The sequence below is a fragment of the Pristis pectinata genome, chromosome 20 (genome assembly GCF_009764475.1).
Source record: "Pristis pectinata isolate sPriPec2 chromosome 20, sPriPec2.1.pri, whole genome shotgun sequence".
Classification (NCBI taxonomy): domain Eukaryota; kingdom Metazoa; phylum Chordata; class Chondrichthyes; order Rhinopristiformes; family Pristidae; genus Pristis; species Pristis pectinata.
In genome coordinates, this window is record NC_067424.1 from 25,013,148 (window position 1) to 25,030,988 (window position 17,841).

The 17,841-nt window shown below is 37.1% G+C and overlaps 1 protein-coding gene across 1 annotated transcript; it reads right to left on the reverse strand.

Annotated features, from left to right (window-relative positions):
• Positions 1–498: 498 nt before the first annotated feature.
• Positions 499–14,873, reverse strand: LOC127581043 (troponin T, cardiac muscle-like). Its single transcript, XM_052035101.1, has 11 exons — positions 14,837–14,873; positions 12,885–12,911; positions 9,103–9,121; positions 7,530–7,590; positions 6,875–6,991; positions 5,469–5,546; positions 5,269–5,382; positions 4,316–4,428; positions 3,643–3,733; positions 1,451–1,491; positions 499–547 (listed from the first exon to the last, which is right to left on the reverse strand). The coding sequence occupies exons 1-11, from the start codon at positions 14,871–14,873 to the stop codon at positions 499–501; spliced, it is 747 nt and encodes a 248-aa protein (XP_051891061.1).
• Between the last annotated feature and the right edge of the window lie 2,968 nt (positions 14,874–17,841).

The window sequence follows — 17,841 nt, forward strand, 5'->3', positions numbered from 1 at the left end:
ACTGTTTCCTGTTTTACGTGATTATTACACTTTTCTGTAGAAGTTAGAGCTCTTTGCAAAGTATTCTTTGCAAATTGATCAGAGATATTCATCTTCAATCATTAACTCCGCTGTCATCACAGCACAGAACATTTCAGTGTAGTCCTGAAACAGCTTCCCCACCTGCAGCATTGATGTAATATATCTTCTGCCCCCAAAAAATCTTAAATTTCCCACCCGATTATATTCACTACAGAGAAACAGCAGGCTTGTGAAACTGTAAACTAGGATATATTGCCTGAATAAAAACTTTTATTGTTACAAAGACACTAAAGCATTGGAAGGTATGATAATTACAAAAAAACAACAGAATAGTCTTTGGAAGAGTTTAGAGATAAGTGAGAAAAAAGAATTTCAACTAATGATATTACAGTAGATTTTGAGATTACAAGATAGTTCGACAGACATATGAAACTGGTTGTCCTCAATTCAACAGTCCAAGATGCTTTGATGCTTTGCTTACTTCCATCGGCCTGAGACCTTCCCCTTGCCACGGAGACCCTTAGAACTAAAGTGGGGGAATCACAATAGGTTATTGCTCGATTTTCTCCCCCAACATTAAATCAGAAACAGATCATTTGGTCCAACCAGTCTATGCCCATAATTATTCTCTGCAAGACCTTGCTTGCAGTCTTCTTCCTCCTTTCCATCCCCTTATCCTTCTATTCCTTAAATGCATCAATACTATTTGCCTGTCAATATTCAGATTTCAATCATTCAATAAGATGTTCATTCAAAGAAAGTTAAGAAAATGAAATAGTAATATGAAGAAAATGAGAGAAATATTAACAAATAATAAACCTGAGAAAAATATTCCATGATTGATGATAGGACTCAATTTATGAAGCAATTCAGTACTTTAAAAAACAAGCAATCACATGGAAGGATAGAAAGTCTTATACTTGTATAATGGATTTCATGGCCTCTAATTATCTTGAAGCACTTTGAGTGCAAGTGCAGTCATGGGAAACTTTGCAGGCAACATGCACATAGTAAGAGCCCACAAACAACAATGTGATAATGACCGAGTATGAAATGGATTGAGGAATGGATATCAGCCAGGACGATAAGGAAAACATCTTGCTCAGCTTTGAAATGGTCCATTAAGGTATGTAATGTCCACCTGAGAAAGCAGTCAAGGCTTCAGTTTAAAATGTCATTTAAAAATGAAATCTCCAACTGCACACCACTACACCCAGGAACTGTACATGTGACCCTGGATTTATTGCAATGAATATGAATCAATTACTATTATTTTGAAGAAAGTTTTGACAGGCATATCAACTCTGAAGCCAATTGGCATAAAAATAAATAAAAGTAAATGAATAGACTATCATAGGCTGAAAAGCTGTAATAGATCAGTTGAATGATTTCAATTAAGTGATTTGTTATGTCAGTTTTAGATACTTACACCTTCTGATGATCACTGACTCGATTTCGCAATACGTTAATCTGAAAAACAGTAAAAGAAAACTTAGAGCCCAAGATTACAATAAGGAAGGTCCCGTGATTGGATGCAATATACCTGTTGGGAGAAATTGAATAAAAATAAGTCATAGAATCATGAAGTTTTGCAGCACAGAAATGGACCCTTTGGCCCACCACATCCATGCTGTATTTAGCTCATTTACACTAATCCAATTTGCCTGGGTTCAGTGCATATCCTTGCTTATTTAAATGCCTGCCTAAATGGCTCTTAAGTGTAGTAATTGTTTCTGATTCAACCACCTCCTCTGACAGTGAGTTCCAGATATCAATCACTCACTGTGTAAACAAAAACTTACCCCTCAACTCCGCTCTGAAACTCCTTCCTCTCACCTTAAACCTGTGCCCTGCAACTTCCTGTATCAAGGTTCTAAACTTGAGAGACCACAGGACCCAACCTGCTTAATCTCTCCTCACAGAACAATCCTCCTCTCCCTGGAATCAATCTGGTGATACTCCCTCTAATCACAAGTATACCCTTCTTTAGGTAGAAAGACCAAAACTGTGCATTATGTTCCAGGTCTGATCTGACTCAGGACCTACAGAATTCTAATAAAATACCTTTACTCTTGTACTCAATTTCTCTTGCAATAAAGGCCAATAAATGATTTGTCTTCCAATTGTTTACTGTACCTGTATGATAACTTTCAATGATTCATGTACAAGAACGCTCAGATCCCTTTGAACACAAATTCTTTCTCTGAAAAAATACTTTGCTTTTCTGTTTTTTTTCCATCTATCAGAGTGGATGACCTCACATTTTCCACTCTGTATTCCATCTGCCATGCCCTTATCTTTTTACCTAGCTTTTCTATAACCACTAAAGCCATTCTGCATCCTCCTCACATGCAACACTGGTATAAATCAGCAGCAAACTTGGATTTATTGCACATATTTCCCTCATCTAAATCACCGAAACCAAAGGAAAGCCACAACTCACTCTCATAACAAATGGGAAATGAAGGAAATTTATGGAATATCAGGGATAATGATTAAGGAATTAGCAACAGGGCACCTAGAAAATCATTACCCCCTGTTAAACAAGTTTATCATGGTTGTATGAAAGGGAAATTGTATTTAAACAAAACTATTCTTGTTTTTTGCATACTAGATGAGCAGGCTAGATTAGAAAAAAACTAATGGATGAATTAGTTCTGAAATTTTACAAGGCATTTGATAAGTTACCACACAAAAGGGCTCACATAAAATAATGGCTCACTGATCTGGGGGTGAACATGTTAGTATGGATAGCAGGTTTATCAAACAACAGCAAGCAGAGAATAAACAATTTTTTTTAGGTTGTTAGACTGTTACCTGTGGGGTGCCAAGGACAAGCGCTAGTTGCTTCAGCAACTTACAACATGATGAAAGCTGTTGACAACAGAGAGCTGCCTGGGAATATAACTGACTTACATAAACCTTCCATTTTATATTTTTCAGTTCTGGATCCTAAGCAGTGGGGCATTGCAACCTGGCAGGATCTTGCAGGATGTGATGTGGTGACATGGATGGAGCAGAACATGTCTCACTCACAAAATGACAGAAAATACTCGACATCTGGCAAGGTCATGCCCCAGTTTTGCCTGCTGTGAAAAATGTCAAAATTTTGGTTGCTTCCAAAAGTTCTTGACTTTTAAAAATATCTCAAATAAAAAAAATCAAAGATACTGAAAAAAAACACACCTTGGGGCAGGATTAAGCAACAATAACCTGGTAAGATTTGGCAGTGCTTGCCCAGTGGTTCTGAATGGGGAATATCCAGGCCAACATAGAAAGAAATTGTAAGTTAATGAGAGAAATTATGAATCATCTACTGTTCAGGAATACAAAGGAGTGATGCGGAATAAGTATTAAAGTCTACTTTAGGTTTGCTTATCATAGAATTCAAATGATTGTCGGGTGGTGGAATATGCTGTGATTTTCAAATTCTTGAAGCAACATAGCAAAAATATTTGTGTATGTGGGATGCATAATGCATAACCAACATGTAAAAATGTGTTCTTTCTTCCCAGCACTGAATCCAGCATCATGGTGTATGTCAAATTTGCCAAAAAGATGAAATATGGCATACACAGCAAGAGAATTTAAAAAAACAGAAATATTCACATTTCTACCTACTTCATATTTCTGCTGTTTCATTTTTTCCTGTAGGTCAAATTTTTCTGCTTCCAGTTGGTACATCCATTGCCACAGCTCTTTGCTCTTCTCCCTGTTCATACAAGAAAATGTTTGCTGAATTACTTGAAATATGGATCCAAAGCTTAGCAACATTGTTTTTGAAAATACTTCCAAGTTAAGTCATATGGAGTATCTATGAGTATAACATTTCACAATTGTAGTTATGATTGGTTTGGGCTTCGAGCTTAAGAATTCCTATGTTCTTCCATTCTAATTCTGCTGGGACACTGGATAAATAGTCAGCAATATGGACAATGCCATTAGTATTCAAGGATTTTGCCAGTCTCCCTTTGGAGCTACAGCAGGAGATCAACTAAGTCCTCATGAAATTTCAGGGTCACATCCTTTAACCGATTCTGGTTCCAGTTAATTAGTGCTTCATGTCTGGGCTTTCCAGAAGCTGGGTTCACCAGTTTATCGTAGTACTTAGGAAAAAATAATCTATTCCTGCATATTTGAAGCATTTCTGTTGGTGGTATAACATAATGATAACATTTGTGAAGGATCTATAGAATGGACTGTCTTATTCCCAGTTGGGGAGACTGATGCACTGCCAGGAGAGTGAACATAAACTACTCACAGGCAAGTAAACAATAAGTATGCTTATCCTTACTTGAGTTCACTCTCATTCAGATCGTCAATATCCAGAGGTTTGCGTCTTTCTGACAGGATCTTCTTTTTCTTTTCCCTCTCAGTTTGCTTCTTCCCACCTCGACGGCTGTCAGTCTGATGGAAATAAGTTGTTAAAATGACAACACTCCACAATTCATTGTGTAGTTCAATCAAATTGGAGAAATCAACAGAGAAATAGAATTTGCTGTTGTTTTGGTGGTGATGATGGCAGGGGAGGGGTGAGTTGCAGGGCAACCACATAATTTGCTGTCTAGTTCCAGAAAACTATTACAACAAATGAGCAAAGGGGCTTCCTCAGTGGTTTTGAAAGTAACATTTGCGAGATGGAATTGACGCATACAATTAAGAAAGTCTGGACTGTGCTGACTTAATTAATCTAAGAGAGGAATCTATAACCTAGTCTGCAGCAGTGAAGCAAGTAAATGCTTTCATCAAATTGCTTTCATCCTGCAGGAGCACTAATATACAAGGACAGTGGAATTGACTTTGATAAACTCCATGAACAATTACCATAATAAAGGTTATTGGCCTAAGGTGCCAAAAGTGGTAATAGTGGAAGGATCAATGAAGTAAAAGCAAACTTTAATGCTCATTGCTTCTGTGCTTTAAAAATGTGATACATTAATCGAAGAGATCAATTAATTAATCTATATCAGTTCAAAATGATCCGATTCAATCCAACTAAACTACTTTTAAAGGATTTTAGTCATTGCAAAAATATTTTACACAAATTTTCCATTTTCTAGTACAAATACTTATCCAACAATAACTGAAAATCAGCAATTTAACAATTAAACCCGAGGAAGCCCCTACACTCATTTGTTGTAATCAAAAAGATAAATGTTCTCATCTAAATTTGCCCAAACAAAGACAGGAATAAAAAAATAAAGCATCTTTGAGTGGTCCAAATAATGATGTTGAGTTAATGGTTACCTTCTGCATGTAGCCTCCAAAGTGCAAGGACATGTTCGACATGGTTTTTTTCTTCTTTGCTTCTTCCTCTGCTCTCTTTCTCGATTCTTCCTCTTCTTTCCTGGCTCTTTCCTCCTATTATAAAAATAAATAGACAACTATCAGTCTGTTTGTATTTCTTTAATCATGCAACAGAAAATACCTTTAAGATCATTACTTACAGCAATCCTCGACTGACGTTCCTTCTCCCTTTCAGCTTGAATCCTATGCTGCTCTGCTCTTTCTGCTCTGCGTTTTTCCTATATTGGAAATCCATGTGAATTTCATCAGACAAATTAGTATGTGCCTCTTTGGAGAGAATCAACCATTTGAACTATAGTAGAAGTAAAATACAAACTTGGTAAATATTCCAGATAAAAGGAATCATTGACTTCAGACCACTTTAGGGACATTGGCCATCACTATGCCTGCTTGGTTTTGTGGCTGAATGTAAAACTGCTTCTAAGTAATACATGATGATTCAGTCAGATGAGATTCAAGAGAGGTGCAAGTTGGCCCCACTTGGGAAGGACAGAAGACATGGGGACAGGTCAAACCATATTAATCAGTGTTATTTTTGTTCTGCATTTATTTAGCATTGGTTGAACTGGTAAAATGCCATGATAAGGTCTCAGTGATGGTATTCAAGCAGTATCCTTGGCAGATGCCAGGTGAGCACCTGGACTTGTAACATGGCAGACCCGGTAAATGGTTGAGTTGTGCATTCATCTGCCACATGCAGATGAAGTTCCTTGCCACTGAGCTTGCATTCTCTGTCAGAACCAGTGCAAGCTGCCTTCTCTTTGAAATATTCTATCATTCTATCTTTTAAGTTATTTTATTTTGTTTCTAATTTATTTGAGCTATAGCATTAATAAGGACTACCTTGCAATTTGAAATATTTAAGTAGAGTAAAGGACAAATTTAGCGGCAAATTTCTGGAGTGGTAGGCAGTTAGCTTACTTTCAAATTCCTCTTGCACAGGTCCAAGCAAGACATAATAGGCCAAATGGCCTCACACTCTTGTCAATTGTTTATGTCTTTAAACAATGAGGGGACTGAATCAATGGCTCTCAGTCGTCCAGCAAAATAACACAGCCAAGAGTACAACGTAAAGCTTGTAAATTAGTCCTGGGCTCAGGCACACCAGATCGTAGTCCACAGTGACAGTATAATGGTCACTAATTCCAGAAAAAGCCATTGGCAGAGCCATGCAGCAACTGCACAGATCATAGATCACTGATAGTTCAGGTGAAGACAAGGGTTTTGGAACATGTTGGAGCCCAACTGGTTCTAGTCTAGGTTCATGGCTGTAAATCCTGAAACTTAAAGATCTTTTCTTTTGGGTTGTATCTTTTATAAAGAGGAACAAAGAGACCCCAAATCCTCCTAACTGGACAATCCTGCCACAAATTGCTTTTGATGATTGGGAGCCCTAGATATATCCTTGATGGTATCAATTACAGCAATTAGCAGACAGAGAACTGCACTGCCAACCCTCATCTCCAGAAACTGAGTGACCAGATGGCAGATCCTAGAACTTCCTCAGGATGTCTGATGGAATCAACCCTAAAAAGCTATAACTCACAATTCTTTCCTTCAAAGCAATGATTTCCTCTTCATCTTTCTTCCTGTTCTCAAAATGAACTTCAATTAATGTCTGCAGTTCTAAAAGATCCTTCTCCATACGTTTTCGATGGATATCCTGCAGAATAGAAACCACACATATAAGCTCCATCACATTCAACATTCTCACAAATCTTTGAAAGCAAGAGGTCAGCATAGTTCCATGATTTATCTTGGGGGGGGGGGTTGGGGGGAGGTTGGGGGGAGGGTGGGTGGAATAGGTAGATCCAGAATCGATCTTTGATGCATCTAATCTCAGTCATGGCTATATTGTGCATGCTATAATAAGCCTCAGAGTACCGTGATTGCAAGACTGACGCTCTGCAGGAGGTTCTGCATAGATCTACTGAAAAAGCAACAAATTACTTTGTACGTGATTCAAACAAATACGATACGATAGAACAGAGACCATTTCCTCTGGTGTGGGAATTGGAGCAAAGGATATAATATTAATATTAGAAGCAGTTGAAATCAGGAAGCATGTTGCCACATAAATGGCAGTGGAAGTCATCAAGAAGTACACAAACAAATGACAGGATGTGAAATAAGTAGCAAGAAAAAATGCTTACCGTTCAAAAAACAAAACAAAGAAGGAAACCAGTAATTTAGATGCTTACGTCAAAGTCGACTCTTTCTCCATCTGGAATCTTAGGTGGCACAAGGTTGGGCAAAAAGAGTCTACAAAATGAAAAAAAAATTACACTGGGTTGCATCACATTTGTTGCTCCTGTGCTCACTAAGATCAATTGTTAAATGTGTCACATATTGAAAAAGATAAAATATCTGCTCTGCTTCCAAGATTTTACTCTAGATAATTTTTGTTGTATCTCAGATTACTTCCATAAGGTCTTCATTTTAATTGAGTTCACTTACTCAAAAGTAATATTGCTGAGTATAGCAGCATGACGGCTTTGTTATTAGGCAAGCAATTGGAGACCTGGTCCAACAATCCAGACACGTTTCCATCTCACCACACTTAAGATAATTAAATAATTCCAGTATAAAAGACTTGTAACAGTTTTGATGACTTTGAAATTAGTGGATTTTTGTGAAAACTGTACTGTTTAGTGAATGAGATCTATTACCCTTTCCAAGTCTGCCCTTTATGTTACTTTGAACCCACAGTTACAGAAACATGCTTGACTCACAACCATTCCTTCAAATGACTTCCAAATCATTCTGTTTAAGGGCCATGAGGCTTGGACAATAAATGTGGACTTTTCAGTGATGCCCACATCCAATAAATGCATAATAAAATGTTGAAAACTTAGGGGTCAAAACTTGTTTTTGTGTTTTGGCAACTAGAAATAACAGATGATCTTCCTTCACTTCGATAGGTTAACTGGTATTATTTAAAGTGGCAGTGGGGTGGAGGTAGCAGAGGTTGATTCTCATTCCTTTCTGTAACTATGGCAAAAAAATGGACAAAGACATTTGATCCCTAATATCACTCATTCCTGTTTGTCAGGACTCATAATTTCTGATCCAAATTACATCTCTGGACCATGGTAATTAACCCCAATCCCTCATCTGAGCCCACATGTCAATAATTGTCATTTCAATTCTTTAACCTTGGTGAGCAGCACTTAAGCAGTAAGCAGCACTTCACCCCTCCTAACCTGGATCCACCTATTGCTTGCCAGCTCTTGCTGCACCCCTTCCCCTCAACTTTATACTGGTTATCTCCCCTCTATCTTTCAGTCCAGACGAAGGGTCTCAGTCCAAAGCATTGGCTATCCATTTTACAGATGCTGCCTGACCCGCTGAGTTCCTCCAGCAGTTTGTTTCTTGCTCCTGAATTCAGCAGTTAAATTGTGTATAGCAAGGGTCCATAAACTGCAAGGATTTATTGATAAGATTTTTACTTAAGAAAAGCATTATTGGGTATGGGTAAGCATTGGTGGGGCAGTCAGAAAGAATTTTGCTGCTCTTCTTGGAACAGGATTGTGAGATCTTTTATGTCTGGTAGGGTCTCTGCATTACGGCAGAATATTCTGCACTGCCGCAAAACAACAAAGTTCATGTCGTATAAGTCAGTGATAATAAACCTGATTCTGATTCTGCTTGATTGAAGTGGTTGCAACAATAAAGGATGCAACTCATACTGACATGGTATTCATTGAGTTTCACAATTGTTTGAAAGAAGTCAGTAAGGAAATCATTCAAAATGATGAAAGAGATTCATTTTACCTTGGCTTAGGCTTTTCTTCTTTGATGTGGAATACAAAGAGAAAATGAAATGTTTGTTAGTTAAAGATTTTAAAGTAAATAATGTTCATTGCCTACCACTGAGGAAAATCTGTTCAATGAATTAAATAAACAAATAACAAAACTCTGGATTCATTTACTAAGGCCAACATGTGAAAACATTTTTATTAATTAACTCATTAATACCTTGTTGTACCAATAAAACAGCTGGTTGTGAAAACTGCTTGCAACCTAATTTTTTTTTCAGATCTTCAGGCACTAGGCTTTAAATGCTACGTCCAACCAATATGGAAAACCACTTAGGTTTAATTATGAATAACAACTCAACAGGTGCCACTACTCAAGCTTTGAATTGTTTATAATCTACCCATATTTTATCAATGCACAGAATCTTTGGTTAAACCATTTGTTGAGTCTCTTTCTGTTGATAACCGCCTCTGAAGAAAATGTGTTCTAATACAGGTAAGGTGCTAGCAATTCCAATTTTAAGGCCAAGTAAACTGAAAAGTTGTTTTCTTCCTAAATTGAAATTACTAAACAGGTTGGTATAAATTAGACATTTTTTAAAAGAATTGCTGTGATATATAAATGTATATATTGCTATGAAGAAAATGACAAAGTTAGTGTTGCTTATCCATGATAAATCTATAGCCATTTTGGCAGTATAGTAATGGAATAGTTTTTATTCCATGAGCTCTTTGACAATTAATTGAATAAATTAAGTAAACAGTTATTGATGTATTAGTTTGTGTCTGTGTTACTGAAGTGGTTGGGTCAAAGCAAAAGTATAGATTGTGACATTAGCCATTTGTTCCATTTTGCATATTAGATTAGGCCACCTTGTGCACTGGCAGGAAATCATTAGCTGATTGAGTATTTTTTTAAAGGTAGGATTGGACACAATAACTCTTGGTGAATTTTGGAAGTAAAAATGAGTATTTTCCTCACTGCCATCCTTTGTATCTGCTTCTGTAAAATGCAAAAAATACACTATCTTTAATAAAAGAATATTTTATTAAAATAAATGATGGCAACAACTTGTATCCTCACTGTGACAATCAAAGATCTGCCAATTTCAGTCACCCTTTCTGTCATTGTTTGTTTGACTCTGGTTATTGGATAGTGAAGTTGGTCAGCAAACAAAATAATGTGTTGACCTACCTTGCTCTACTAGTATTGCAGTATCAATGAAGACAAATCTCTATGCAGACTACTAGTATAAATAAACTATGAAAGGCCTGTGCAGAAACCTCATATAGGCTCAGATCTGGGCTGAAGGATTAGGGAAAAGAGAAGTGGTGGTTGAGAGCCCAATTGGAGCCTGGGGATAATGGTGATTGCTGGGAATCCAAACCTGTGTGGGTGGTGATTTTGGCAGAATAGTGATGCTTGACAGTGAAGTGTTGTCTAGTGATTGGGTCTTGGTGGTAGGCATAGGTGAAAGTTACTATATTGGCGTTGGAGTACATGTGGCCAGGGCAAATTGGAGGTTTGCACAGTTGGTGTAGCAATTGTGGAGGGGTCAAGGAGGCAGGCAAAACTCTAAAGGATCTTCCTGGGTTGGGTTCCCAGTGCTGCTACTCCAGGATTCTTCCTCTTTTTAAAAAATGCTGTGAGTGGACACTTCGGAACGATGAACAATGTTCATTCCTTGTAACAATGTTGTCCAATTTCTTACTGCACAGAGAATTATGCTCTTCCATGTGGGACTGATGCAAAAATAGTCACTGAAACTACTGAATCAAGCCAGAGTGGTGAAGTTTGAACCAGAACTGGTCTTGATCATATTCCCCTCCTCGAAATAATTTTCAAATGTGCATCACTGGAAAAATTAACCAGTGATATGCATCTAAATTTCAAGTCCATTATACTCTGATTCATGATCACAAGATGACAATGTAAATGCAATGGTGAAATTACTTGGGCCAAGTAAGTTTGTCCTTCCTGAAAGAAAGAAAATAAAAAGTAATATTCCACATTGCACCACCTTCTCCTGTGTTTTCCTTCTTGAAACACTTTCATTGCTGTTTATAAAAAAATTTTGGCTGCAATGCATTAACTGTATTAATTCTACTCAAAGCTATCAGGCAGATAATGTTCATATAACCTTTTCACTAAAGGTTGAACTTCTGCTAGATTGAGAGAGAAACTTTAATGTATGGCTCTACATCTGAGAGTTTGGATTTACAAAGGATTTGTCAAGCATGACTTCAGTTTCACTTTTATATTTTGATTACTTTAGCAGAAATAAAATTGCAGAAATGTAACCCCTATCATGCAGGGACAAAGCACAAGTACCCTGAGCTGAAGGCTAAATGCATTTTCCATCTCACCCTTTAGCTTGACACTGGGCAGGGCTAGAAATACCCTGAAAAGTGGCTGGTTCCTTTATTTTACTTAATTTTAATCTCTTCAATTAACTTTTACCATAGTGGCACGGTAGCGTAGCGGTTAGTGCGACGCTATTACAGTGCCAGCGACCGGGGTTCGATTCCCGTCGCTGTCTGTAAGGGGTTTATATGTTCTCCCGTGTCTGCGTGGGTTTCCTCCGGGTGCTCCGGTTTCCTCCCACATTCTAAAGACGTACGGGTAGGTTAATTTGGGGTTTAAAATGGGCGGCGCGGACTTGTTGGGCCGGAAGGGCCTGTTACCACGCTGTAAATAAAATTTAAAAAAAATTGTACAGCATAGAAACAGGTCCTTTTGCCCACTGTGTCTGTGCCAATCATCAAGCCTATCTATACCAATCCAACTTGCCTGCATTAATTCCATATTTCTCTAGGCCTGATCATTCAATTACCCGTCCAGATGCCTCTTAAATGTTATTGTTCCTGCCTCCACCACCTCTTCTGGCAGTTCATTCCCAATACCAATTATTCTTTGTGTAGAAAAAATTTACCCCTCTGGTTCCCTTTAAACCTCCTCCCTCTCACCTTAAACTTTTGCCCTCAAGTTTTAGACTCCCCTGCCATGGGAGACAGACACTGACTATCTATTCATGTTTCTCATAACCTTACATACCTCTATTGTGTCACCTCTCAACCTCCTTTGCTGTAGGAAAAACAGCCCTAGCCTGTCCATTCTCTCCTTGCGACACAATTATGAAATGGTGTTTTCAACCAAATTGTACATTTTAATTTTTTTCTTAAATATTGTTCCATTTTGAACACTTTTCAAATGTCTCCAGACACTTTCTCTAGAGTGAACTGGATGCAAATCCTGGGATCTGTCTCCTGAGGCCCATTTACTGCTTGCAGGCTGAACTGTATTGAGGATGCAGCAAGTATGCACGCGCGTGCCTGTCAATCAGTCACTTGGCAGATTGATAACGATCTCTTAAACACGGATTTTTTTTGCGTGGGACTTCAGGGTCTCGAGCACTTTTGTCTCTGTTGGCCTTGTTGCTCTTGCACTAAGTTGCTTAGTGTTTACCATGGTTAATGTGACTTAGTAAAAATGTTTATTCTACTGCACTGTTGTCGTTCTTGCTCCATGCATACATAACACAGGCCATTTCACTTTGGGAATAGGCCTCAATAGAAAGGCTTCAAGGATGATTGGACTCATAGGGCCACCAAAGGCAGGTATAGATGGGAGAATGGCTCAGGCTATGAGCTGTATTTGAGACTATTAACTCCACTGCATGTTATTTTCCACGTGTGACTTGAGAACCATATGGACAATTCTAGTTTACAAATGAAGTCTGAAGAGATCAGAAAAAAACAGCTAATTGGGAAAAGTATGAATGGTTATACAATTCATACCTTGAGCATCTTCAGTAGTTTTATCTTCTAGGATTTAAAGTGACAAATTATTTATTACAATCATTTGAATTTAAATTCAGTAACTTTTGACAATAACTGTGGTGCAGTTTTGAAAAGTGAAATGTGTATCAACTTTATGACATTCATAACAGCATTATTCCAAGTTTCTAAAATTTGTTAAATGAACTGTTTCTTAAATCCAACTGTGCTATCTTTTTTGATGTCCTTTATCTCTAATCATCAATAGCTGGAGATGGATTCCTTTACACTGATGAAAAGGAAACAACCCATTATGTCTCTCAAATGATATCATAAATAAAAATGTTTCAATAACTCCCACAAAATTGAAACTGAAGTGAAATAAAAATAGAAAATGCTGGAAACACTCAGCAAGTTAGGTAGTATCTGTGGAGAGAGATGTTTGATGTTTCATCCAAACTGGGAAAAGTTACAAATGGAACAAGTTTTAGGTTTCAGAGAGAGGTGGAAGGGGCAGATAGAAAGAAGGGGAAGGTCTGTGATAGGGTGGAGAGACCAGGGGAGACTATTGGTGGTGGGCAATTGAAAAAGGATGGTCAAAGTATGTCCATAGAAGGTTTAAATAGGAGAAGATAAGTGAAATCTGAAAATATCAGAAGGGGACAAAGAAACAAAATTTAGAAATGTGAGATACAAGACTGGAATGGACAAGCTTCTGAAATTGTTCAATTCAATATTGAGTTTAGAAGGCTGTTTTGTGCTAATTTGGAAAATGACAAGCTGTTCTTCAAGATTATGCTGAGCTTCACTGGAACAATAAAGGAGGCGAAGGACAGAGTTCAGAGTGAGGGCAGGATGGAGAACTAAAGTGACAAGGAACTGGAAGTTCAGGTTCACCCTTGTTACTGAATGTAGGTGTTCTGCAAACTGATCATGCAATCTGTTTGGTTTCCCCAGTGTGGAGGAGACAACATTATGAGCTCTGGATGCAGCTCACTAAATTGGAAGTAGCACAGGTAAATTGTTACTTGGAGACTTTGGGTCCCTGGATGATGGAAAAGGTAGAAGTGAAAGGGAAGGTTTAGCACTGGTAGTTTTAATTTCTTTGAATCTAAAGAATTTCTCTTTGTAATTTCTTAACCAATAATGACTCAGGATATTTATTCCACTTTTGTGTTTCACTACATCCTAGTTGGTTTCCCTACATATTTTGACAATTCATTTGAAACCTGACTCTCCAACATTTCATAAGCTAATTGATGCCATTTATATTTAACTTTGACCTTTTAAAGATGAGATCAAGATTTCTTTATTAGTCACATGTACATTGAAACATGCAGTGAAATGCACCTTTTTGCATTACTGGGAATGTGCTGGGGGCAGCCCACAAGTGTCACCACTCTTCTGGTGCCAACATAGCACACCCACAACTCCCAACCTGTACGTCTTTTGAATGTGGGAGGAAACCCACACAGACACAGGGAGAACATAAAAACTCCTTACAGACAGCAGTGGGAATTGAACTCGGGTCACTGGCGCTTTAATAGCATTACGCTAACCACTACACTACCATGCCGCCCTAAAGGACATGAAAGAAACTGCCCATTTATGTTTGCGATTCATTTTAGCTGGCTATGATTTCTTCAGGGCTTTGACATTTCCCAGTCAAGTATATGTTAAAGTACTTTAAAAGCATAAAGCTGGCATTCACTGTCTGATGGTCACCTGATTTAGAATACTAGCAGAAATGGCAAAATGAGGATAAATTCTTCAACAGAAATCTCCAGTGAGTAACTTTAAATATTTACTAAGACTTGTAATGAGAGTAGTAATGTGCTACAGTATGGCAGAAAGAGGAGGAGAAGAATGGAACAACTTCCCACTGTTTTCATCACATTTGGAATGCAAAATTTGACACATGCAGAGAAATATTTTTACTAAAGACAGTGCTAGGTATGAATTGTATATCTTACCCTCGTCATCTTCATCTTCATCAGCTGAAATAAGCATTCAAGCAACATGGGTTTGTTAAAACAAATTTGGGGAACAAAAATCAGTGTGACAATGTACTTAAAGTAACAGAGCACTATTTTTGTTCTACCCGACAGTAGATATATTAAATGGATCAAGAAAGGAACTGCAATAGTTCAGAAAATGCTGGTGATATGTTGCATAATAAATAATAACAACCTTTAGCTTTAAGCTAAAATTTATTATTGAAGGGAACAGAACTACTTACAACATAATATATTCCTCCTATCTTAGACCTCTCAATGAACTCTCTAAAACGTCATATCTACAAGCAAACTCACAGTTTAAACACCTCCCTCCCACTCCCTAAGAACTTGAGTTTTCAGTGTTTGTGGTGCAAGATAGTATTTAAATAATATTATCAGATGCTCCAAGAGCAAATTCCTCTGCTGAAAGAATACAGTGATTTGTTTTAACTTCTGGATACCAAGGCAAGGTTGTTAATCATAATTTAACAGTTAAGTACTCCTGTGTTTCCAGCCAAATGTGTGTAGAGCTTTGGAGTTTTAAATGACCCAATCTTTTATGGTCTTTATTTACAGATCTCAGATATGAGAAAAAGCAATGGCATAGTTGAAATGATTTACCTTGTTCCTTCCCCTCTTCTGCAACATTGTGAATTAAAAGAACACAAAAAATAATGATTAGTGATCTAAAACTAATGCTGTAGCATTTTTTTTTAATTCTGTAGTCTTTGAGAAAAACTTTCTTATTATTATCTTATTTGTCCCTCATTTCTTATCAATAACAAAATTGCCTGACCAAAAAGGGCTAGATCCAAAATTCATGTACAAGGTAACAATCCTAGGTCCAAAAGGTGCTGTGGATTTTTAAGTGCAGTTGGCATTTACAATGGCAGCATTGACAATAATAACCTATGTTTCAGAACCTCTCCCAAGGATCTGAAAATAGCCAAATGATAACTTTGGAGGGAAAGGCAAGTTGACATAGAAATGCTTTATTATTCATACTCAATAGCATCTAAACAATAGTGAGGGAAATGTTCTCTGCATTTAATGGCACAAATTTTACAATTGCAATGCTGGCAAAACTATCAGCAAATATTACACTGAAGCTATTAAAATGCAAATTAAATTAAAACCAAAGATTTGGAAGCTTCTGACAGTGATATCTGTTCCACAGCTGTTGAAATCCCCTCAAATTGAAATTATTTTGAAGTCACTAAATTGGTAAGATCTTATTATGCACTACACTATTTTCACTGTTGAGCCTCATTGAATATAACATTTTAAGCTGCATAGAAAGGGTAGACAGTTAGTCTTTATCCCAGAGTAAGGGAGCCTAAAACAAGAGGGTGTAGGTTTAAGGCGAGAAGGGAAAAATTTAAAGGGGATCTGAAGGGCAAGTTTTTCCAGAGGTTGGTGAGTATATGGAACTGCCAGAGGAGGTGATAGAAGGGGGTAGAACTACAATGTTTTTAAAAAAAAAACATTTGGATCAGTACCTAAATAGGAAAGGCTTAGAAGGATATCAGCCAGTGCAGGCAAATGGAATTAGCGTAGGTGCAAAACTTGGTTGGCATGGACGAATTGGGCTGAAGGGCCTGTCTCTGTACTGTGTAACTCTAAATCTATGAACCTACTAAGATGACCTGAGTTTTTAAACAGTGCAATAAGCTATAACTCCTGATGAAATCTCTCTGAACCTAAAAAAAATAATTTTAGTTGTAATCTATTTCCTTCAAGATTATTGTTTCAAAACTCTATATTTTACTACAAATGTTTTGTTTAAAAATTATTTTTGATCAAATGCTTCAACATTTCAGTTTCTTCAAATTTAGCAGCAAGACCCTTCACTTTACTGCTGACTGTAAAATGCAGATCAATGTTTTTATTCTCTTTTGCTTTAATTTTCTCTTGCCCCATATTGTGAAGCCACAGTGTGTGGTATTGGAGTGTTCATTTTCCAGGTGTCAGTCTATACAAAGCAAGTGATCATTCAAGAGCATAAACTGACCTTTGCACCTCTTAAAGGAATGAGCAAATTTTCTCTTCCCATTAAGTCTGTAAGCTAAATAGCATTCTTCATGATTATGTTGATCTATCAGTGTTTTACAATAAGATTAATCATTTAATTTAAGAGCTTTAGTGTTTAATTTTGCAGGTTATCTTCACCACTGAGTAACAATGTTTATTTTCTCTCTATTTCCGGCCTCGGGTAGTTATTAATACACCTTCTATCAACTCAAAACTGACTACTAAAAGCCAGGATTAGAGACGCAGAATATTCCTAGTCTACATGGATCAATTAATTCTTTATTTAACCAGTTGAGTTATTACAGTGGATGGACATCTAAACAATAATTCTTATGTGAACACTACTCAATTAATTTTGGGTATTAAGTAATTTGAACAAATGAGAATTAAAATTTTAGTTACCATTTTCTTCTGGTACCTCTTCTGTAATAGAAGTAATGTTATAATTTGAAAATTAATCAATTTAGTTAAGTAACAAAACTTTCATTAAAAAGTAGAAGTAACAGTAAAAGCCTAAAAAAGGTACTATATCACAATTTTTAAATTTGCCAGTACTTCACCAGAAATTTGAAAATAGTTTGTCTCCATAGGTTATTTAGTGTCTGCCTTTCTCAGTTGAAGCAAATATTTAATAGTGCACACCAAAATGAAGCACTATTTGTTTTTCCCTTTAAGAAACATCATGTGTAATTTCCACCTGATCAATAATGCGAGAATGTTGTGAATGTGTGACCCACATTCCACTTTACTTCCAAAATTCATTTCCATTGAAAAGAATTCTCTAAGGATGGTGACTGTGATTCCAGTACTTTGCAGCACTTTACTGCTATGATTGGGATAAATTTCTGGGAAAATGTGTATAATAGTACCACTTTTTCAGTTATTTGATCTATATACAAAGTATGAAAGAATATGTCTGAGCAGGTTTTGTGCAGAATTAATTCTGGTCG

What these genes read in the sequence shown, in the direction of transcription:
- LOC127581043 (XM_052035101.1), bottom strand. Translation starts at nt 14,873, where the DNA reads ATGCTTATTTCAGCTGATGAAGATGAAGATGACGAGG. An exon ending in TGAAGATGAAGATGACGAGG is followed by an intron (nt 12,912 to 14,836) that starts GTAAGATATACA and finishes TTTAAATCCTAG; the next exon opens with AAGATAAAACTACTGAAGAT. An exon ending in TTGCTTTGAAGGAAAGAATT is followed by an intron (nt 5,547 to 6,874) that starts GTGAGTTATAGC and finishes TTTCCAATATAG; the next exon opens with GAAAAACGCAGAGCAGAAAG.